General features: G+C 30.9%; 3 protein-coding genes across 3 annotated transcripts; 1 reads left to right on the top strand and 2 right to left on the bottom strand.

Moving 5' to 3' along the window:
• Positions 1–1,144: 1,144 nt before the first annotated feature.
• Positions 1,145–2,182, top strand: LOC129892222 (AT-hook motif nuclear-localized protein 16). The gene has a single exon (XM_055967780.1). It carries the CDS (start codon positions 1,213–1,215, stop codon positions 1,984–1,986), a length of 774 nt encoding a protein of 257 aa, XP_055823755.1. The 5' UTR covers positions 1,145–1,212; the 3' UTR covers positions 1,987–2,182.
• Positions 2,183–2,631: 449 nt separating this feature from the next.
• LOC129891846 (exopolygalacturonase-like) lies at positions 2,632–16,323 on the bottom strand. Its single transcript, XM_055967325.1, has 7 exons — positions 16,265–16,323; positions 15,249–15,442; positions 12,762–12,848; positions 5,674–5,777; positions 5,237–5,545; positions 2,998–3,510; positions 2,632–2,911 (listed from the first exon to the last, which is right to left on the bottom strand). Exons 1-7 carry the CDS (start codon positions 16,321–16,323, stop codon positions 2,678–2,680), a joined length of 1,500 nt encoding a protein of 499 aa, XP_055823300.1. The 3' UTR covers positions 2,632–2,677.
• Positions 16,324–20,207: 3,884 nt separating this feature from the next.
• Positions 20,208–23,260, bottom strand: LOC129893338 (WRKY transcription factor 71-like). Its single transcript, XM_055968848.1, has 3 exons — positions 22,603–23,260; positions 21,828–21,974; positions 20,208–20,775 (listed from the first exon to the last, which is right to left on the bottom strand). Exons 1-3 carry the CDS (start codon positions 23,037–23,039, stop codon positions 20,421–20,423), a joined length of 939 nt encoding a protein of 312 aa, XP_055824823.1. The 5' UTR covers positions 23,040–23,260; the 3' UTR covers positions 20,208–20,420.
• Between the last annotated feature and the right edge of the window lie 891 nt (positions 23,261–24,151).

The following is a 24,151-nucleotide window of genomic DNA, read 5'->3' as shown; positions in this document are numbered from 1 at the left end:
AAAGAATTTTCATGTGTTTGACTCATGATATAAGAATTAGGCCCACATGTGAGGAAGCGTGTTGAAAATATAATTAAATAATAAAAAGTATGCTCTCTCTAACAGTTTAAAGTTTTAAATGAGATGGTCATGCAACAAAATTCTTCGAAAAACATTACTTGCACCTCTTTTCCTTAGATGTGAGGTGAACATTTTCGGTGCAGAGAAAAACATTTTTTAGAAAATATGTTTTAATTTTTTCATGTCAAATAGTCAAAAAATTTGGATAACATTGTTTTTACGAGAAAAAATTCCTTAAAAATGAGAAATAAATTTCACAAGTCGCATTAAATATTACTTGCACCTCAATTGGATAGAAGAGCAATTTTGAGCTATGCAGGAAAGACTAATCAAGAGGGGGAAAAACAGAGGACGGACTTGCGCCTGCCTCCGGTTAAACTTATCCTGAACTCCACGGCTTTCATTGAATACGGCTTTCTGCAAGATTCTATATGTATTTATGAGATGGAATATGGAATTTTATTTACTCACTTTAAATTGAGTATCTGTTTCCCTTACTTTCTTGTTAGAATTGGAAATCCTGTAGTTTACATATATTGGGTCTCCAATGTAGTGTAAAACAGAGTGGTTTGAATCAAATAATGGCTCAGACCTGTCCATTTCGAATTGTTTGTTGACACGGACATAGTCAGGGAAATAAATTTTTAGATATCTATACAAAATGCTTCCTTCAAATTGCAGTGCTGGGACTCAATCATGACATTATGGTAAGTAAATGTACTTAAATTTGTGTCCTTCCAAAGTATATGATTGACATGGGGAGATCTTTTAGGGTCGTTTGGTACGTGAGATAAAGATCTAGCAGATAACCTTTGCAGGTTTATGAATTCTGTTACACTTAATTTCTGCAATGTAGTGTGGACCAAGTAGAGTATAATTAAGGCAGATATTGGTTATATGTTTGTGAAGGCAATCAACATGAAAGGGAGATCTGTTGAGAATTAGGAATTGGATGAATAAACTAAAATACCAATGATTTATACTATATTAATTAGCTTTACTTAACTATCTCCTAATCTTTAGTCATTCTTTTTGGTTCTTCAATAAATTTATACCCCCAAATCCCCCTACTTAAACACAGATTCTTAATCCAAATCTTTAGTATTCTCTTTAATCTCTGCTAATCAAATAGTGGAAGTGGAAGTAAGACAAATGGCTTGTGTAACCAAAGAGACCATAAGCCAAAATCAAGAAATTGACACAATTGGTAACCACAAGCCTGGAATTGATGCAAGTGGCTTAATGTTGGCTGCTAAATTACCAAAGGTACACGAGGGTGATTCCGTAAGACGTCCACGTGGCAGGCCAGCTGGCTCAAAGAACAAGCCTAAACCACCGATCATCATCACCAGGGACAGTGCAAACGCCCTGAGAGCTCACGCGATGGAGGTAAATTCAGGGTGTGATGTGAACGAAAGCCTAGTGAATTTCGCCAGGAGGAAGCAACGTGGGATATGCGTGTTGAGCGCGACAGGGTGCGTGACAAACGTGACATTGCGTCAACCGGCTACATCAGGGTCCATTGTGACACTACACGGGCGATTTGAAATCCTCTCGATACTCGGGTCAGTCCTACCACCACCAGCCCCACCAGGGGTAACAGGGCTGACAATTTACTTAGCTGGGGCTCAGGGACAGGTAATAGGTGGGGGTGTGGTGGGTGCACTCATCGCCTCAGGACCGGTGGTGATCATGGCTGCTACGTTCATGAACGCAACGTTTGATCGCTTGCCATTAGACGATGATGATCATGTTGCTTCTGCTGCTGTCACTTCTGCTCAAAATCAACATTACCAGAAGACTCACCAACGCCATCAGGTCGATGTTCCGGATATCTATGGCTTACCACAGAGTGTAATTACTAATGGTGCTTTGCATCCTGAGGTTTATTCATGGGCACCTGGAAGAACTTTATCAAAGTCCTAGATTAGTTAAAGAGTTTGAAGTTGAAAAAAAAATAATAATAAAGGAATCATAAAATGTAGACATTTGATTTTTTATAGTACTAGTACTTAATTTTATTTAGTTCAATTCTATTGTAAGCCCTTTAGTTGAGAAAGAAAATCACAGGGCAAATTGTACTTCAACAGTAACAGAGTATTAGATATGCTAACTTTTCCTATTGTCCCGTTACAAATGTTCTTTTAGTTGTAAGACCATTTTTATAGGTCATCGGTAAATTTAACACAAAAAATCGTTAAAAATAACATCATATCGTTGTATGATTATTTTCTTCTATTCGAGTATAATCTAATCAATTAAATTATCCACCTTTCATAGGTGAAACCAAGATTCTGAGTTTATTGGTTCTGGATTTTAGAAAGGACAGTTTAATGGGTTCTGAATAAGTCGAAGCTACTGAGTTTTGCTAAACCAGTAGGTAAACACAGTAGCTCCCCCTGACTCTTTTAGAGGAAAGACTAATCACATTTGTTGAAACTTAACAAATCTATTGCATCCAAATATGAAAAAACAGAAACATGTTTTGAGAAAGCAGAATTCTGTTTCTTTATGAACTTTCCTATGGAAAATTGATACTACTAATTTATACATCCTGAGTTTATTTTTTAGCCTAGTACACCAACGGGAAAATGAAATCGAGAAAAATAAAATGCGATCATAAACAACTAGGAGGAGATTGTCTTCCATACGAATCACCAATCACGTTCAAACACGAAGACGTGGCTGGTCCTCCTCGTCCGTGGTATTTCAAGTTGATATTGTCAAGCTGCACATTCTTACAGGGCACCAATTTGCTACATTTTAAGGTGACTGCAACCTTTGAACTAGATGTACCCCATATGTTACTGAATGTCACATTGCTTATTTGTACTTTAGAGTTGTCCTGTCCCTATAAAACATTGACAAAACAACCTGATTCAATAATTCAATTCTGAATGAATAATTTGTTATAAGAAATGTGTCCATCACACGTACCAGGTTGCTGCAAGAAGAAGTTGGGCAATATTGTTGATCGATTAATATCGGATTATGGACATTTTCCATGTAAATGTCACCAAAAAATATATCAGAAGCCACACTAGACAATGAAGGTGCCCAAGTTTTGATCCTTGCACCATTTTGAGAACCAATAAATGTGCAATTTCGCACATTTATCCCTGTAACAACTTCTCCAGGGGTTCTACCAAGACTACCAATGCTAATTCCATGACCAGGTCCACACGCAACATTGGAAATGTCGATGTTTCTGCTTCCAGTAACCATGGCAATACAGTCATCGCCTGTCTGAATTACGGTTTTTGAAATTTTGATGTTGGTTGATAATCCAATGTGAATGCCATCGGTGTTGGGGCTTTCATCTGGAGCTGTTAATCGTACGAAACTTATGTTTATGTTGTCACAGGCAAAGAGGTTTATGTGGGAGTTCTTGCTGTTGATTGATCTCAAATGATGGATTCTTGAATTCGTCACAAAGTCCAATCTCATTGTCTAGTTAAGTACATTACGAAAAACAAAAATGTAACATCAGAATGAAAACAAAAATGCAACATCTAAAATCAGAAAGTCAATTGAAACAGGAAGCTTGTTGGATACTTATATTTTTTTTAAGAGTTGTGGAGTCGGTGTCAGCTTGAGCACACCTAAATTATCCTCGCGACTACATGTTACCTCCAACCAGCATATAAAACGTTAAACGAGTAACTTTACACCTCAAAAATTAAAACTTGTTTTTTGGTCGAAAAAGGAAATGAGAAAGAGAATTACAAGATGTTGAATCGAATCTTCAAACACTACAACAAAAACCACTTTTAGTGGCAATAAATATACACATTAACAAAGAGGGCTAAAACTTTTATCGGCATTAGTTAATTGTCATTGGATCCAATATCGCTATAGGCCTTATGGACATTTACAAAGAGTGCTAATTACCTCTAAAAAAATATATTTAGAGACAATTAAGCTATTGTCGTTAATTAATTACCGTTAAAGATCATTTTTGGTGTGGTGACGTACAATTATGTTTCAAAGAGATGATTATTTGTATTTTTGTAAAAAAAAATTTGGTAGGATGGGGTAAGAGAACCTTTAGTTATATTTTCTTGTCTTTATTTCCGTTATTTCTTTCTCTATACTATTTTGGATTGTTTTTCTTAGATCTATGAAAACAATCTTTTTACCTCTAAAATAGTGGTAATTAGGTTTGTGTTTATTGCTCTTTAGTCATGGTCAAATAAAACGTTCCTTGGACTAATTTAATATTCTCAAGTTTCGAATTGTGTGAAAATTCTATTACCAGTACTAGTAATTAGTACTTTACCTTAAAAACACTTACATAATAAGAAACATAATCATATAGTAGCATGTCTAGTTTATAACCTTATCTTAAAAACACTTTCGAAATTAAAAACATAATCATAGTAGCATGTTTAGTGGGATTTTGTAGAATCTCAATTATAAGAAGATCTTAGTCCTAACAAGGTAAATTAAATGTAAGGAGAAAAAGGAAATGATTTAATGACTTCACACTGGTCAAATACTCCAAAATGTCATTTGCTATTAAGAGTAGACATAATTCCCAATTATAAGGATGTCAATTAGAGGGTTAATTTTGACTAACCTTGTAAGTTGGTCAAAACTTATTTATGCGTTTGGTAAACACATAACATATTTATAAGTCAAAATCAGTCAAAAATCATAAGTTGGTCACCCCTAATTAATAAATTATTTTATAAGCACTTTTAATTTGATAAAAAAAAATTATTTTATTTAATTCTCAAAAAAAAACTTTTTCAAAACAAAACCCTTAATTTCCTCTCCATTCCATATCCATCATTCGTCCTTTTCTAACAAAGAAACTTTTAATTTGTAACTTTTTGTTAAAAAAGAATAAGTAAAATTAAGCTCATTTATAAAATTGATTTCAGCACTTAAATGTATTTATCAACACGCTATTTTCAATCAGCTAACCCAATAGACTCTAGAACTAAAAATCAGGGAACTAAAAAACATACTTCCAAATATTTTCTTTGTACAAGAATGCATTTCAATTCAAAATCAGTTCACCACTTTAGAAAATGAAAAAAAAAACGATAATCATGATATTTGGGCAAGCTTGTAAGTATATTTCGATTAATTCTACGAGATAGGCGCTAATAACTTCAAACACAGATACAAGACAACTCTAAAGAAATAATTGAGAAAGGGGAAATCTTACCACAGGAAGAGGCATACATTTGGGGTTTTTTGAACAATCATTATATGGCCAAGCAGCAGCACCTTGTCCATCCAAATAGCCACCACCTTTAACAACTAGCCTATCTATGTAACGAAAACCAATCCAAGTGTTTGTACTGAACAATGGTAGATGTGTTGGAGCTTTTAGAACACCTTTTATTACAAATATCATCATACCATTACATGGACCTTCAAATGAAACTTCTCTTAACTTGTAAGTTCCATATGGAATATAAACCACATTCCTTCCTTTCCATTGACAAGCATCCCACCACGCCTTAAGAAACGCCTGCAAAAGTTACAAAATCAAGGACGTTTCAATAAAATTAGTGACCTAAAGTTAAAATTTTAATTAGAACATAAGAAAGTCACGTTGTTTTCACTTTGCAAGAATAGATACAAACAAGAACAGCAAACCTGACTATTATCTCTCTTCTCATCAGCAATTGCACCATAATCCTTGACATTAAAGTACTTCAATTGTGAATGATAATATTTGGCATTAGCTATACTAAAGTATACTAGAAAACACACACCAAAAATTGCATAAGCTAATGAAACCATTTTTATTTTTTATTTTCTCTAATCTCTCTGAAAACCCAAGATTATATAAATGAAATGGGGTTTAAATATTTGATTAGTAAAATAATACAGTCAAGGTACCTTTTTTGTTAAATTTAGTGTGTTTACCTCTTTTTTTGGACTTTTTTTCCATTTTTGGATTTATACATGATCTCTTTTTGGCCTTTTCATGATTACATACCTAATAGATGAATTTACCATCAAATCCACTGATAATATTGTAAATAACATTAATACTTTTTTGGTTTAGGGGGTAACTATATATCCTATTAAGTAAAATTATCAAAAAAAAATTATACGGACATATGTAGCATTTAACTTCCAAGGACTTGTTTCTTTAATTTGTCACCAGCATTACTGTATTATGAAGGATTTAGATTTGGGCCAAGAATTCCATTTATTTTTTGGGGGGAAAGATTTATTACTGATTTTTAATAACTAAATTAAGAAGAAAATTATATTTTTCCTTTTTCTTATTTTGGTAAACAATTTATTCAGTTTCTGGAACGAGTTTACATTTGCAACAGAAAATCTTGCTCGACCTTCCGGTTTAGCCTGTGTTTTTAACCTAGTTATAGTTTTTATATAAAGAAAATTAATACGTAAATAAAAACACTCAATTTTGTTATTAGTATATTCTTTCGGGGTAGACATGATATGGTAGATATCGAAACTTATTTTTTTATGTTAGAGGTTACAAGTCTCTAAAATGGACAAAAAAAATGGGCTTTAAGACACTGAGGATTGGGCTCCGACCCAATTTAGAGCTAATTGATTGATGGAAAAATTACAGGATTCAGCAAACATTAATACATATATAAATTAAATAGCTATAATTTACCTTTTTAAAATTATATGAATATACTTATAATATAAATAAAAAAATCAATTAATATTCCATAATAACTATTTATTTTAATTCTATATATTGATAATCAAATATTAAAACAAAAATTAATCCTACCCCCCTAATAAGTATGGACCCTTTTTCCACGCGCTTATTCAATAGGTTTGTTACTTTGTATTCAATGCTTTCTCTTTCTTTTTCATTTTTCCACTCCAATGCTTTCTATTTCTATATCAAGATAACATATCTTTTCATTCTTTGCCTCCTTTGCTTTTTTTTTTTTATGGAATTATTCAGTTTTCACTTTAATGTTGTATTTGCAATCCAAATCTCTCACAAGTGTCAGTCATTTTCATAACTTATTTTAGAAAAATCACATCTTTTTCTTTTTCTCCATCATTGTATAGTCAAATTGATTGGAATACTATTTGTATAAAAAAAAAAAAATCTTTACGGGTTCCAGACATCAGGTGGGAAATTAAAAAAACACACATAATTTTAATCAACATGAATTGTGGTGTAGCGGTGGAACCGCTTCACCCTTAATCAGAGGTCTCGAGCTTGAGCCCTGGATATGGATAAAATCCTATTGGGAGTGCACGTAAAGTTATAACCTCATATACTTATACTTATACTTTAACATGATTGATATACTAACACTTTAACATGTTTGTTAAACTAATATTTTAACTTGTTTGTTATACTAATACTTTAATATGTTTGATATTCTGATACTTTAACTTATTCGGTATACTGATATACTTATACTTTAACATGTCTACTTTAATTTGTAAGTTATAATACTACTTTAACTTGTTTGTTATACTAATACTTTAACATGTTTGATACGTTGATACTTTAACTTATTTATACTAATACTTTAAGATGTTTGATATTTTGATACTTTAACTTATTCGATATACTGATATACTTATACTTTAACATATCTAATATACTAATACATTAGCATATACGTGGATACTTGAATTCAAAGTATTCCTTAAATCAGTTTGTTTAATAGGATGTGACATATATTTCTATGTTAGTAATCGTTATTAACAATGGGAAATTGAGAGATTTAGGGACATAATTATAGGGAATTAGTTATTGTAACTGATATTACCACAGTAATGCATAATATATTAATAATTGTAAATGAAAAAAAAAATATATATATATATATATATATATACATACATACAGCTATTTTTAGATAGAAAATGTAGGTATTATTAGTAAATATGATACTTATAGCTATTCAATTTCAATAACCCCTCAAATGTAGCTATTTATATAAGTTTCTATTGATTGATTATAGGGCCAATATACCGAAAAGAGTTGGATATTTGGCACTGAAATTTTAGACAATTGTGTCTTTTGGGGATAATTATTTAGTAAATAAAAAACAATTCTTTGCAACTTTTCAATCTTTTAGACCTAAGTTTTCAAAAAGTCTCTTTTTAAAAAACTGATATAATCTTATGAGAAAATATCAGAGAAAAATTGAAATTGTATACGTTTTTGCGAACATAGTGGATACTCTAGGCAAACGGACCGAAGGAATAATTTTTCAAAGGCTTATTTGCACAAAAATAGGACAAATTTTAAATGATAGTCTCAAATGGACATATGTGTAAATAAGTCAAAGATTGTCTTAAAATGGACAAAAGAATGGGCTTTAGGCCTCATTATAGATTGGGTTAGTGTCAGTTGGATCGTTTAACCTTTACAGGGCCATATACAAATTGGCATTGCATTTTTATTGGGAAAATTTCATAAGTAGGTATTAACTATGTCAAAGGAAAATTAAGCGATATTATATTTTCAAGAAATTGTCACGCAGAGTAAAGGATTAATGTCATCACTCTTATATAAACTAATAGCACGTGACATAAGAACCTTCTCTAGTCAAAATCAAAGCAAAATATGCAATATGTTTTGCGCCTTTATAAAATTATTATTTGAAGGACCAAATTAAATTCCTACCTTATGGCCGATAAGAATGAAAAACTTGGAGGCAATTGCACTATCCATCTCTGACATGACATTTAACTAATTACTAAAAATGTGAAATTTTGATGGACGTTAATTTCCGACAAATTCTGTCGAAAATTCTGCTAGTGACACTTTAAAATGAATCTAATTTATATCACAAAACAAGAATGCCGTTAAAATTCAAGGGATTTTTTGAAAACTTGCTTTAGGTATGAATTTTTGAGTATTTGTGAGATGATCTTGTTATTTCCTATAAGATGATAGCATCTGAAATTTTAATAAGAAACCCTTAAAAAAATTCTGAAAATTCATGAAATGGTTGGATGCTTCAAACACTAGGATAATAAATTTTTATTTGATCATAAATTTTGAAGTTGAAACTCGAAAATTTGAGTATTGAAATTGTGTTTGAATGTGCAATTTACGAATTATTCTTTTAAGTTTCATGAAATGAAGTCTCAAAAATTGACTGAAAAATGATTTTTCAAAATTTATGGTCAAACGTTAAACGCTAAATAAGAAGTTAGCATATGTTGTTTTGGCCTTCCACGTCAAGCCGTGGCAATTTGTTTTTTCTTTCAGAAGAGAGGATGACAGACAACTCAGAAAATGACAGGTTCAATGAATTTAATCTTTTTACGTTTTCTATTATTATTAGTATTATTGTTATTATTACTATTATTTATTTGTCGTGAACAATCAGTGGCATAGAGAATCTAAGGTTATTGTCAATTGTCATGCCCTCCTTCTTTGTGGGTCTCCTATACAGTAATCGTACGAAAAAACAATTGCAAAGCGATCGATGTCAAAATTTTAAAAAGTAAATAATTAATTATAATATTAGAGTAAACAATATCATTTTATAAATAAATAATCTTGATTTTCCTATATAAAAATGTGACCCTACATGACCTGACATCCAAGAAGACTTCACTCCATGATGTTGATAATATCTAATCAATTTCCAATCTTTTTAAATAAAGTTATTTTTTTTGAAGAACAGAACCGGGGTGGGGGGGTACATATAGATAACTGTCCCACTCCCACCAGAAAATTGTTCCTTGAACTAGCACTATAACTAATATATCCTTCCTTGACTCATGAAAAAGGTCTTATAAATTAGTAACTCATCATTCAAGTTTGACTAGGTTGCATCATTCAATCTACCAATATTAGTGATATATCAATTAGTTATGAAAGAATTTATATAATTTTTATCTGTAAAAATTAATTATACCAGGTTTAATTAGATTTCTCATAATTTTACATGTATTAATTATGTGTATTTTTAAATTACAAATCAAATGTCATATTAACTGTGTTAACCAAACATAATATTACCAAGAATTAATAACTTAGCTCCTAACAATCCATTAATCACCTAACTAAATAGAAGCTACTAGTTCCGATAAGTTATTTGTAACTTAAAATTAGTTAGTATGCTAAGACTTTCACACTAATTAAATATCTACTTTCGACATTTTGTCCAATTTCACTAAAGATCTTTCTCTGATATATAGATAATTTTTTCCTTCCTTCACCAATCACTGAGCAAAGAGAATTTGAAAAATGGGGAAACAAAAAACTTAAATATTGTTGAACGAACATAATTAAATGCATTTTGACTTGGTAAGCCAGTGACAAATGATGTATAAATTAGACCCACAAGGACAGGTCAATTTGCGCACCAATCCCTTTTTGGTCATTATAATTAACATAAACGTTACACTAATATGCCATTAAAAATGTCTAATCTTTCCCTTTCATCTTTTTTCAACATAAAAGAACATTATATATATTCATTGGTGGAGCAGATGAACTATTTTCTTTAACATTAAATCATCTAACACAAAGTCTTTCTCAAAAATAATCATGATTATTTTACTTGTTTTTGTGGACTAATAAAGAAAAAAGCATAATCATGAACGATTTAGGTTACACGATCTTTTCAGAATTTTCATATGTAATTATTTAGTAGAGAAAGTGAAGAGAGATATTTAGTTATTATTTTCTTGGATACGTAATAAAAAAATATTAACCTAATGTATTTGTATATACTTGAGATAAAATACTATAGGAGGTTGGGGTGAAGGTTACGGGGTAGTCTAGGGGAGTGAGTTGTAGGGATAATGGGATTTGGGGTTGGCGGCGAAGACGATTTGGCGTGTTAAATTAAGAGCGGAGAGAACACAATTAATATAAAATGTCAGTCAGTTTTTTAATTTTTAAAAAACTAATTTATCTAATAAAAATATTTTCCTACATATTGAATACATCCGAAGAGGTTTCAAGTCAAAATTAAAAGTTTGAAATATCTTTGTCATTAAATTGCAAAATTGAGGGGGGGGGGGAGGGGGGTATTGCTTCGAACAAATAATTGTAACAAAGTATGTTCCACGAGAGATGCAAGTAAACATGTGTTGATGATTTGATTATTATCCGTTGTTGGAGAAATTATAAGATTACAAATTACAATTAAAAAATAAAATGAAGAAATTAACTTCACTTCTTGGCTGAGGCGCGGATATCTCGCTCTCTTTAAGGAGATTCAAGCCCACTGCAGTAAATCGTTTCACTGGTCCAGCAGTAGTCCTCTTGACTTGTCCCCTCCAGGATACAACAGCCTTATCACAAAAATGTAACTCAACAAACTCTGGACAAGAGTTGAGTTTAAAGCTCTACACAAAGAACACCTCTCTTCAACTAATAAGAACTCTCTTTTTTATATAAACTTAACTCTCTCAATTTTTTCTTCTCTTATTCTCCCTTCAAAACAAAGAAGACCTCTCTATTTATAGGAGAGAAAATCATACAAAGATGAAAAAATAATAGAATGCCATCATTATCATCATTTAGTGTACCATTATGATTTAGTGCACCATTATGATTTAGTGCACCACTTATTAGTGATAATTAAATTAAAAATACATAATAATATGATTTAGTGCACCACTTATTAGTGATAATTAAATTAAAAATACATAATGGAATGATTTAGTCTTGCACTAAATAAAGATGATAATGAAAGACATTTTTATGCACTAAAGAAAGAATAATAAAGATGACATTAAATGTCATCAATGGACAATTGCTAAAATTGCAATTTAATAAAATGTTAAAATGTTCACACACTAACAATCCCCCACTCATTTTAATATTGTATAAGAGAGTTTATCAGTTGAAGGAAGATTACTATACATAATGAAGGTGTGCTCTGCATTGAACCTCCACTTAGTGAAACAATAACTTTTACTCCAGAGTCGTAGTGGTCTCAGACTTGAACTATGACTGCTTAAGGGACATAAAATATTACTGCTCACACATAGTAATCAAGGTATTGTCACGAGCTTTATAAGCCAGCACATTACGGCCTTGTGCTATCCCGGTTTTATGAGTGCTTTTGAGAATAAGCCTAATTCTCATAGGAAGCGGCCTACTTCCATACTCACATAGGTGAAATCTATCAAGAGTGCTCCTGTAAATTTAACACTCCACCCATACGGGCTACAGATTTTCATTAAGAGTTTTTAAAACTCAACCTCCTCAATTCACTACAGGAAACAATGCACTCACATCATAGGGAGGGAATAAAAATAGTGCATTTTTTTCACAACAAGTCATCATATGATTCGTTTTTCCCATTGAACCTGGTTATAGGATCTCTAGTCTCCAAGTTGGGTTTCCTCATATATGACTCATGTATTTATAGGCTTCAATCCCATCCCCCTCGATGTGCTCCAGACCTTTTCTCTTGTTAAGGCCTTAGTAAGAGGATCTGCAAGATTTTCACAAGATTTGACATAATCAACATTAATGGTACCACTTGTCAAATATGATCTTACATTACTGTGTTTCCTCCTTATAGGTCTGGATTTACCGTTGTAATAACGATTTTGAACTCTACCAATTGCTGCAGTGCTATCACAATGAATTAAAATTGGAGGAATTGGTTTTTCAAAATAAGGTATTTGAAATAATAAATCTCTTAACCAATTCGCTTCCTCACTAGCTGAAGCTAAAGCAATTAGTTCAGCCTCCATGGTAGAGTTAGCAATTATAGTTTGTTTTTTTGATTTCCAACAAACAGCACCACCACCCAATGTAAAAATGTAACCAGTGGTAGAACAGGAATCACCTGCTAAAGTGTTCCAATCTGCATCAGAAAAGCCTTCAAGTATAGCAGGATATTTTTTATAGAACAAACCACAAGTTTTTGTTCCAATTAAATATCTCATAACTCTTGTTATAGCATGCCAATGTTCATTACCTGGCTTGCTAGTAAACCTGCTAAGTACTCCTACTGCATATGCAATATCAGGCCTAGTGCAATCAGTCACATATCTCAAACTTCCAATTACGCTAGCATATTCCTTTTGATTTATCACATCAATTTCACTTTGAACAGGAAACAAGTGTACACTTGAATCAAAAGGAGTTAAAACATGCTTGCAATCAAGAAAGTTATATTTTTTTAAAATTTTCTCAACATAATGTGACTGGTCAAGGAAAATTCCATCACATGTTCTAGTAATTTTTATTCCTAGAATAAAATTTGCCTCACCAAGATCTTTCATATCAAAATGGCTTCTAAGAATGTTCTTAGTATCATCAATAACATTCATATTCGAGCCAAAGATCAATAAATCATCAACATATAGGCAAATAATAACATGTGTATTATTCCAAGACTTATGATATATGCACTTATCACACTCATTTGTTTTAAAATCATTTTCAATCATGCAGGAATCAAACTTTTCATGCCATTGCTTTGGTGCCTGTTTCAAGCCATATAGGGATTTAGTAAGTTTACATACTTTGCTTTCTTGGCCTGCTTCAACAAAACCTTCAGGTTGTTCCATATAAATTTCTTCATTAAGTTCTCCATTTAAAAAAGCAGTTTTTACATCCATTTGATGAATATGCAAATCAAAAATTGCAGCCATAGCAATTAAAAGTCTAATGGATGTAATTCTTGTTACCGGAGAAAAAGTATCAAAAAACTCTAGGCCTTCTAGTTGCTTAAACCCTTTAGCAACTAGTCTAGCCTTATATTTATCGATTGATCCATCTGGTTTTAATTTTTTTCGTAAGACCCATTTGCAACCAATTGTTTTACAACCTGGTGGTAAATCAACTAACTTCCAAGTTTTATTAGAAATTAGTGATTCCATTTCATCATTTACAGCATCTTTCCAAAAAATAGAATCATACGAAGATAAAGCTTCTTGTAAAGTGAAAGGGTCATCTCCAACATTAAAAACATAAAAATCAGGCCCAAAATCTTTTTCTACTCTAGCTCTTTTACTTCTTCTTACCTCAAAATCATCAATTTCTTTATTTTTTAAAATGGAAGAAGAAGAACTAGGTAGTGATAAAATATTTTGTTCAATTCTTTGACCCCCACTATTTTTAGAATCAAAAGGAAATTTATTTTCATGAAAAATAGCATCACCTGATTCTATTACAATTTTATCTTCAAGATTAAAAAATCTATAGGCTGTACTATTTGAAGCATAACCAAGAAAAGCACAAGTAGTAACTTTCTTACCCAATTTTGTAACTTTGGGATCCATTAGCCTCACAAAGGCTAGACAACCCCAAACTCTTAGATATCCCAAATTTGGCTTATGACCTTTCCACAACTCAAAAGGTGTTAGTTTAGTCTTTTTATGAGGCACTTGATTTAACACATAACACGCAGTCAAAATAGCTTCACCCCAAAAATTCAAAGGTGCATTTGACTCAATAAGCATGGCATTAGTCAATTCAACCAAAGTTCTATTTTTCCTTTCCGCTACACCATTAGATGAAGGTGAATAAGGAGGAGTAGTTTCATGAATTATTCTCAATGATCTAACAAAAGAATTAAACTCATTTGACTCATATTCACGGCCTCTATCACTTCTAATTCTTTTTATTTTCTTCCCAAACTGATTTTCAACCTCATGGAGAAAAAATTTAAAATTTTCAAAAGCATCACTTTTATTTTTCATTAAGTAAACATATGTAAACTTAGAAAAATCATCAATGAAAGTGATAAAATATCTATTTCCTCCACGAGTTAAAATTCCTCCAAGTTCACAAATATCAGTGTGAACTAATTCTAATAAATCAGTTTTTCTTTCAACTTTAAAATGAGGCCTTTTAGTGATTTTTGCTTTACTACAAGCTTCACACTTTTCAAAATTCTTTTTAATCACTGGGATTAATCCTAAATTACTCATGATTCCAACATAACGATCATTAATATGACACAAACGAGCATGCCAAAAATTAGTAGAAGAAAGCATGTAAACAGAAGTAGAAATTTTATTCATTTCAACATTCAGTTTAAACATCCCATCACAAGCATACCCCTTTACCACAAAAATACCTTTTTTCACAATTACATATTGATCAGATTCAATAATTTGTTTAAAGCCTGCTTTATTAAGAAGAAAACTAGACATCAAGTTTTTTCTCATGGAAGGAGTATAAAGTACATCTTTCAAAGTTAATATCCTTCCAGAGGTAAAACACAATTCGACATCTCCCGTTCCAAACACTTGAGTAGTATGAGAATCACCGAGCATGATGGTTTTGGGCTCTCCAAAAGGAGTATATTTTTTAAACCAATCTTTGTCATAACAGACATGACGGTTTGCACCAGAATCAGTCCACCATCCATCAACATTCTCAACCATGTTTATGTCTGTAATCATTGCCACAAAAGGCTCTTCGGTAACGTTTGCCTGAGGTATAGGACCACGTTTCCGGTATCTGCAAAATCGAGCAATATGCCCACTCTTGCCACAGACAAAGCACGGTCCTTTATCATAAACTTGTTGATTTTGTGCTTGGCTATTTTCACCATTATTTTTCTTGGAAAGTCTACCATTATTTTTCTTGAACTTTTTCTTCTTAGGCTTCAAAGAGGTATTTTTGTTAGATTCAGGAGTAATATATTTTGAAGTAACTAAATTTACCTTCGTTGTGATGTTGCTCTCTTCATTTTGTAAAAGTGCATCTTGGCCCCTTGCCTCCTCTTCCATGCGGATTTTCATGATCAAAGTCTCAAGAGAGGTTTTCTTTTGTTTGTGGCGCATAGTTTTTTGAAACTCCTTCCATGAAGGTGGAAGTTTGTCTATTATGCCACAAACAATAAGATTGTCTCCAATTTTGACTTCCTCAGACCTGAGCTCTCCAACGATCATTATAAAATCTTGAGCTTGGTCTATCACTAATTTATCATCCACCATTTGGAAACGAAAAAATCGACTAGCAGCATATTTTTTCGCTCCAGCTTCTTCGGTATCATATTTACTCTGCAATGCTTTCCATATTTTCTTTGCACTAGAGTAAGTTCTATCATAATAATCATAAAAATTATCAGATAGACAATTAAGAATATAATACCGACACTTGTAGGAATCATTATTGTACTTTTCCACTTTCTCTTGATGAGAAATTAGTTCATCGTTATCCATGGAGAGGATGTCAACTTTATTAGGATTTTTTTGAGTCAACACATATGAAACATTGAGAAGACTTAAGTAGAAAAGTACTTTACCCTTCCATCTCTTGAAATGATTATCATTAAACCGAAATGGTTTGTTTAGATCTCCCATCTTGATATCCGCGGATTTTTCAATTGTAGCCATATTGAATCTCCTTAAAATTGTTGGAGAAATTATAAGATTACAAATTACAATTAAAAAATAAAATGAAGAAATTAACTTCACTTCTTGGCTGAGGCGCGGATATCTCGCTCTCTTTAAGGAGATTCAAGCCCACTGCAGTAAATCGTTTCACTGGTCCAGCAGTAGTCCTCTTGACTTGTCCCCTCCAGGATACAACAGCCTTATCACAAAAATGTAACTCAACAAACTCTGGACAAGAGTTGAGTTTAAAGCTCTACACAAAGAACACCTCTCTTCAACTAATAAGAACTCTCTTTTTTATATAAACTTAACTCTCTCAATTTTTTCTTCTCTTATTCTCCCTTCAAAACAAAGAAGACCTCTCTATTTATAGGAGAGAAAATCATACAAAGATGAAAAAATAATAGAATGCCATCATTATCATCATTTAGTGTACCATTATGATTTAGTGCACCATTATGATTTAGTGCACCACTTATTAGTGATAATTAAATTAAAAATACATAATAATATGATTTAGTGCACCACTTATTAGTGATAATTAAATTAAAAATACATAATGGAATGATTTAGTCTTGCACTAAATAAAGATGATAATGAAAGACATTTTTATGCACTAAAGAAAGAATAATAAAGATGACATTAAATGTCATCAATGGACAATTGCTAAAATTGCAATTTAATAAAATGTTAAAATGTTCACACACTAACATCCGTATATTCTTAGGCTGCAAATTTTAGGCCAAATTCTATATTATGTTTTTAAAAAAGTTTTGGTCAAAATGAATGAAGACAAGTTTGACAGGATTTTTAAAAAATGACCCGTAATTTTAAAAAAAATATTACTTGCCTAACGTTTATGCAACATTTGACTATATATATTCTTTGTAGAAAATCCAAGAGTATTTTGTTCCAGTCTTAAAAAAAATTTAAAGTAGGTGAGCTACGTATGTAGATTCGAGAAACTCTTTACCTAACATGAAAAGGGTTCTCATTATGCAATCTTCAAGAGTATATATAATAGCTATGTATATCATAAGCATAGAATTTAGGATTAAGAATATTATAGAGTACTCAATATTATATTATTCGTGATAATTTTCTCATTTATCATAGCATTTTTTTTAATTTTTTAATAGCCTCTTTACCTTTCAAAATATAATAAAACTTACGTATATGCTATTTTACTTAAATAATTCTTATAAAATTACATTAAATATATCGTAAAACAAACGACTTCTCTCGATTTTTTGTAAGTCTTGTTGCTTTCTGAACCTAACAATAACTTGCTCATTTTTTTTACTGACACTTGTAACTCTACTATATCTAACTATATGGTATAGGACATAAAAAGGTCAACAATGTCATGCTCCTATCTTTATAATTGCATGGGCTCCTTCCTCGCCTTCTTATTTCCTCAATTATAACCTCTACTAAGGTCGAGTATCATTCAGAATTTATAATTTTTATGAGTTTATATAATAACTTTAAATTAATATACTATCATAATAATAGGAAAAATTACATAAATACATAATTTATCTTATCATATTTTTAAAAATTTTTATCATTTGAAAAAATTACAAAAATTTCTATTCTTTTCTATTCTCTGATACATCATTGTACGCGATGTATTGGTCCGATACATCACTTTACGCGATGTATTGATCGGATATATCATTTACGTGATGTATAAGGACGTTGGACACATCACTTTATGCGATGAATCGGTCAGATACATTAATTTACATGATGTATCAGGATGTACGTGATATATCCGGATTCCAAAAAAAAAAGAATTTCGAGTAATTTTTAAAAAGTAAGAATATAGTGTAATTAGAAAGAATTACTATGAAATTTAGGTAAAATTTACATAATAATAATCATATACTTATAACTATTCTATTATTATATATAAAGTATGAATAAAAATTATAAAATTTACGTGAACATATAAATTATATCGTTGATTCGCCAATTATACGAGAAGAAGGAAATTGATTAGCTACCATTTGAATAAGACCATGAAGCCACACATAACGCGTTTGAATTTTATAGAATGTGATTCCAATAGTCCAAAATTTTTCTGCAAGATATATTATTTTAATTTAGACTAATTATTTTCCAGTTTCCTTAAACGGAAACATTCTGGAAAGTTTATGTGGAATTATAATGACGTTATATCATATATGGCTCAGGCAGCAAGTCATGGAGTGTTTAATCAGATAACAATACGTACTATAGGCTTTTTGATTTGTTTGACTTAGTAAGGTTTGATGCAGAGAATGATATTTCAATAATTATTTCCATGTGATACACTGTTCCAATGAGTTAATTTACGATCAATATGAATTGTAATGGGGTGGTAGAATGTAGAATAATTTTGTTAGGAAAATTGTCCTCAAGTAGACCCTGCATGCATTATTCAAATTTAATCGAACTCAAATACAAATATTGAACAGTGATTTGAACAAAAGAAAAAAAAACTTTTAAGAGAAGACCTCTTCAAGGGGTAGAAATTTACTGACACTATATATTTTATCAAATTCTATAAATGATAAGACACTATATATTTTATCAAATTCTATAAATTTATCATGATTAAAGTAATTTCACAAAATAAAATTTTATATTAATTGATGATGTAAATATTCCAAGAAAGAAAAAGAAGACACGCATTGACCCGAATGTAAAATCATTAGAAATTTACAAAAATTTATAGAAGATAAAATGACAAATAGGTTCCATTAGTTTAGAGTAGGTTTTAAAAAGTTCTTAGATATACCTTTAAGCAAATTTGGTCCTTTAAATTTTGTCAAAAATGAGGACATTTTATCTTCATCAAACATTTATGAACCTTGGAAGTTAGAGTTAATTTTTTTTAAAAGAACTCACATTTAGAGGTGTAATTTTTACAGTTTCTGCTATTTTTTGTTTATTTATGATATCTAGAGCAGTTTTTGGTGTTGTAATTTTTAGAATTTAGCAAGACTTTCCTGATAATTTTGGTTAAATCGACATTAATAACATGCAAAAATTGTTAAATATCTAACGAGACTGAATATCTCACTTTTGAAAAATGTAATGAACCAAAATTGCTTAATATTGTAGTATTTAAGGGACTACTTTTAACATAAGTCAAACATAAAGAACCATATTATTGTTTTCTCGTTTTCAAAATTTTTTCCTCTTTAATTGGTTTCACATTCATGTTTGGTACCCGCATTAGAGCCTTCAGATTAATTCAGATTCGTGATGTGTAAGATTTATTTAAGGAAGAAGCATAAGAATCTACATATATATCCGAGACTCAAAAATAAAATTTTCCATTAAAAAAAAGAAATCATATTCATCTCATCATTATCGTTATTGGTCGTTTTCAGAATATCAATATACTAACTTTCTTGAATATTAGAAGCAATAATTGTACTGTGAAACAAGCAGCAATATAAACAATCGATTGCGTAAGAAAGAAGAAAGAAAAAAAGAATATAACATTAGTATTCAATTCACATAAATAATTACGAAATTGATGTAACAAAACAAATAAACAATTCACCTTACTTGGAAATTAACTAAATATCTTCAGCAAATAAAAAAGGCCCAAATTACATAGACGCAGAGAACTCATCAAAAAATAGCATCTTCATTTAATATAAATGGTTAATCATCCCATGAACTTCAAACTTCTATCATTCCACATGCAGATAACTAAAAATAAAACCATATATTCTTGGTATTTCCATCAGCCCATCTCCTCCAAATTATGGCACGTAAAATGAAAAAAAAGCAATGCAGCCCCAGTGCACAAAGCATTCGAGGAAGGGCCGCAACATCCAATTAAAAATGTGATGTACACAATCTATCCTAATGCAAACCTGTGACATATAGAGATCAATCACACGGAGATAATTTTATCATTGCTCCAAGACTAATACGTAAGATACTAGACTATATATAGTTCTAATTAGCTAGACAATTTTAATTACACAAGAATAACATTAAACACCATCATAATTAATTAAATACCACTCCAATACATAAGTCATAGAATTGCATTAAATGTCCCATACTTCTTTTGGTACTTCACTAAATGCTCATGGCTCTCTTTTGTGGATCAATGATGCAACCATCTCTTGAAATAGTCCATATTGATAATCAGGACCTAATTGAGGCTGATGTTGATGATAATTATTATAGAAGGAATTATTAATAGGGATATTTGGATTATAGAAGAGTTGTTGTTCATTTGGATTATGAAATAATTGTTGTTGTGAAGAGGATAAAAAGGATGGAGATAATAAAGCAGCAGCAGCATTTCCTCTAAGGGTTGCTGGACAATGATGGTTATGTTGGCCTTCATATGTAGTGATCACGATTGATGGGTCTTCATATGATCTTTCCACACGTTTCTTCACACTGCACTTTTGACTTGTGCACCTATAATAACTCCTACAATAATAATAAGTGTAGAGGCCGAGTAAGAATTTTTGAAGTTTTTAAGATCGGGATCGTAGATATATCTTTAAAGTTATTCGATTCGAAATTAATAATTTGATACAAATAGTACAAAATTTGAACCAAAATTACTCTGTTTAACCAAACCCGCGACCAAAGAGCTAGTTTCACCCCTGATAATAACTGTCAATCACAAACAATATATAGTATGTATTTTCTTAGAGAGTTTTTATTATATCTATCGTCAGTTTAAAAATTTACATCATTATATCATCTTTACATATATATTATAACATGTAACGTATCTTATTTTCAAGATTATACATAACATATTTTAAAGAGAATTACCAGTAACTATATATATCCTTTGACTTACTTGATAGGATAAAACACGGTGTATATAATTTTAACACTCATATTTTCATTAGATCGTTGCGTGAAACAGGAGTTTTTGTTTCTAAATATCTAATCACTTCATTATTGTAAACCAAATTAAAAACTAAGATTAGATCATTTGAAAGAGTTTGACTTATATACGCATATAATTTTAAAAACTTTTAGGCAAGTAGCATATTTTAACATGTTATAACACCGATAATAAAAGTTGTTTCTATATTACTAATCTCATGTTTTTATGAATAATTACTTGTAATTATATTTTACATGAGTTAATAGTGATGTAATGAATTTTGAATGACAGTATATAGAAGTTAAACTTATTTGGACATTAACAAGTACATTTTTGCATTTATGATATTTTCGCGTTCTTTTAGTGTAATTTACCTATGATGTTAATCAAGTTAAAATCACCATTTCAAATATGAGAGTCTGAAAAGTGCAAAGACTAAACAAACTTGGTCATTTATATACTAATTCCTTAAGATTATGAGTAATAGAGATGAAAACTTAAGCAACTTAGAAGCAATTAATTATGCTATTACTATATATTAATTAAGCAAGTTTGTAGAGTATACCATGCTATAGAAGCTTGTTAATCCATTTCTAATAGTAATTTAGATAATAGTTTGATTCTAAAGAAAATATACCTTGGAAAAGGACTGTTCTTCACTGCCTTCTGTCCATATTTCCTCCATCTATAGCCATCGTCAAGATTATCAATCTCACTCTTGGTCATAAATGCAAATCTTGGTTCCTTTTGTTTCTTTTCTCCTTTCTTCTTTGCCAATTTGCCCCTGAAATAATTAGCACAAACTTTAAGTTATACAAAATTAAAAAAATGAAAAAAATCCATCTTAACATCAAACAACATTGTATATGCATATACAAGATTTTCAAATAAGCTAAACACAAATCAAATTAGTAATAGTGGATAAATAATATTAGGCTTTGTATTGACTTTTGTATTAGTTGTCTATCTTTTCTTCATTGTTGTATATCTTCGCTCATAACTATTTTAATTTAATGCATTTGAGTAGAAGGGTCTTTTGAAAATAATTTGATCTCAACCTACACGAGTTAGGGGTAAGATATGTGTACATTCTACCCTCCCTGAACCCCAGTTGTGGGATATGGTGTTATTTGGATAAATAAAATTAGGGTTTTCCTGATTTACATAGCGCAAAAAAGAGGGAAGAAGACTTAACTAAGGAAAGGGTGCACTTTAGAAATTTTTAAACTTGAAATCAGTAGAAGAATAAGCTTGCAACTAGGAAGAAAAAGTCTAGCCAATTAATAATCTAATAAATTAAGACTAAGTGGTCAATAACCTAATCTATAAGAAAGGTAGAAACTTCCTCACAATTTAAAGATGTGGCTATATTTTATACTAGTACTATAGGACCAAAGAAAAAAATGACTTACACTTTCTTAGACTTATCATCATCTCCATCTTCACACTGATCATCATCTTTCTTGATTTTTGAAGAATCTTCTTCGTGACATCCACCAACTTCACTATTAGAAGATGAAGAGATAAATGAATTAGGTGTCAATGGAATTTGATGATCAACACTATTTTTTCTAGAAGATTCTTGACGATGATGATGATCTATTGTTGGTGGACAAACAACTTCAGAGGATGATGAACAATTATTCATCCCAAAAGCACTTGATAAAGAGTTGTAATGATCCATTGAACCCCCATGTAAACACTCTGTGAGACTACTCATATAAGATGAAGGATAATCAAAATCTTGATGAGGGTTTTGTGTGTTATTGGCTTGATTATCATAAATTGAGGGATTTTCACCAAAGAAAGGAAATGCATAATCATGATGAAAAGGGTTATTATCAGACATGGAGAAGTAAAAAAAAGTGTTTTTTTGGGATCTAAAACAAAAAGGGCAAGAACCTAAAAGAAAAGAAAAAAAGAGTCTTGGAAGAAAATGTTGAAGAGGATGAGGAGGAAAAAATAACTCAAGATTCTTGAATTTGTACAATATTAACAAGAGCTATTGATTCTTGAACTTTTTCTCTTCTTTTTTTTCCTTTTCTTGGGAGTTGGGAAGTGTGTATGTATTACTATAGGTTGGAGAGGAAAAAGAAAAAGTAACTTGTTAGGGAAATAGGAATGAATGGTTCTTGCTCTACAAGAATAATGGGATATTGAGGTACACAAGAAGCTATATAGGATGTTATTAACAAATGACCATAAAGCCCACTAATGTGTGTACTAAGTCATTTATGGATTACCTTTAATGGAACATATTATATTTTAAACAAAGGGTATTCCATTAGTTTGGTATATGTAAAGTTGAACAGGATCACAACTTTTTTATCATCATCCTGCAATTTGGTAGTATACAGTAGACACTTTTTGTATTTTTTCCAAGTATGAATTATATATGAGGTTGGGGTTTTGCGGAATTAACAAATAGTGCTATCATTAAAAATAAAATCTTCATATACATTAAAAAATAAAATCTAGAGTCCAATTTAAAAGATTATTCTATTAGATGAGAGAGCTCATTGATATTTCTTTTGTTAATCAATGAGAAACAATTGGAACATAGCTGAAATAGAGTTTTAAAAAAAAAAAAGTTCCATCAATTGGTTGTATTACTACATCAACAAACTATATACCTCAACTTGCAGTAGTCCTATTATTTAATTAATCTTTTGTAAATTCGTCGGTGAGTGAGTACATAAATTCATCAATAAGCGAAAAATATTTTACTATTTGAACTTTTACTTTATATTCCTCATCTTATAAACCTCTCCCCATTTCCCTTTCCCCTGCCCCATTTTTTTTGTAATTATTTTTTAAGAAAAGTCCATGAATAAGCAATGTTTTAAATTAGGATTAAATTAATTGTAGTGTGATTAGGTCACGAGAATTTCCGTGAACCCGTTGTGTAATCTCACTATTAATATCATGTTTTCAATAGGGAGGCTAGTCCAAAATGAGTTA

The sequence above is a fragment of the Solanum dulcamara genome, chromosome 6 (assembly GCF_947179165.1).
Source record: "Solanum dulcamara chromosome 6, daSolDulc1.2, whole genome shotgun sequence".
In the NCBI taxonomy this organism is placed as follows: Eukaryota; Viridiplantae; Streptophyta; class Magnoliopsida; order Solanales; family Solanaceae; genus Solanum; species Solanum dulcamara.
Note: the sequence above shows the minus strand (reverse complement) of the source record. Positions and strands in the feature narration are given on the sequence as shown.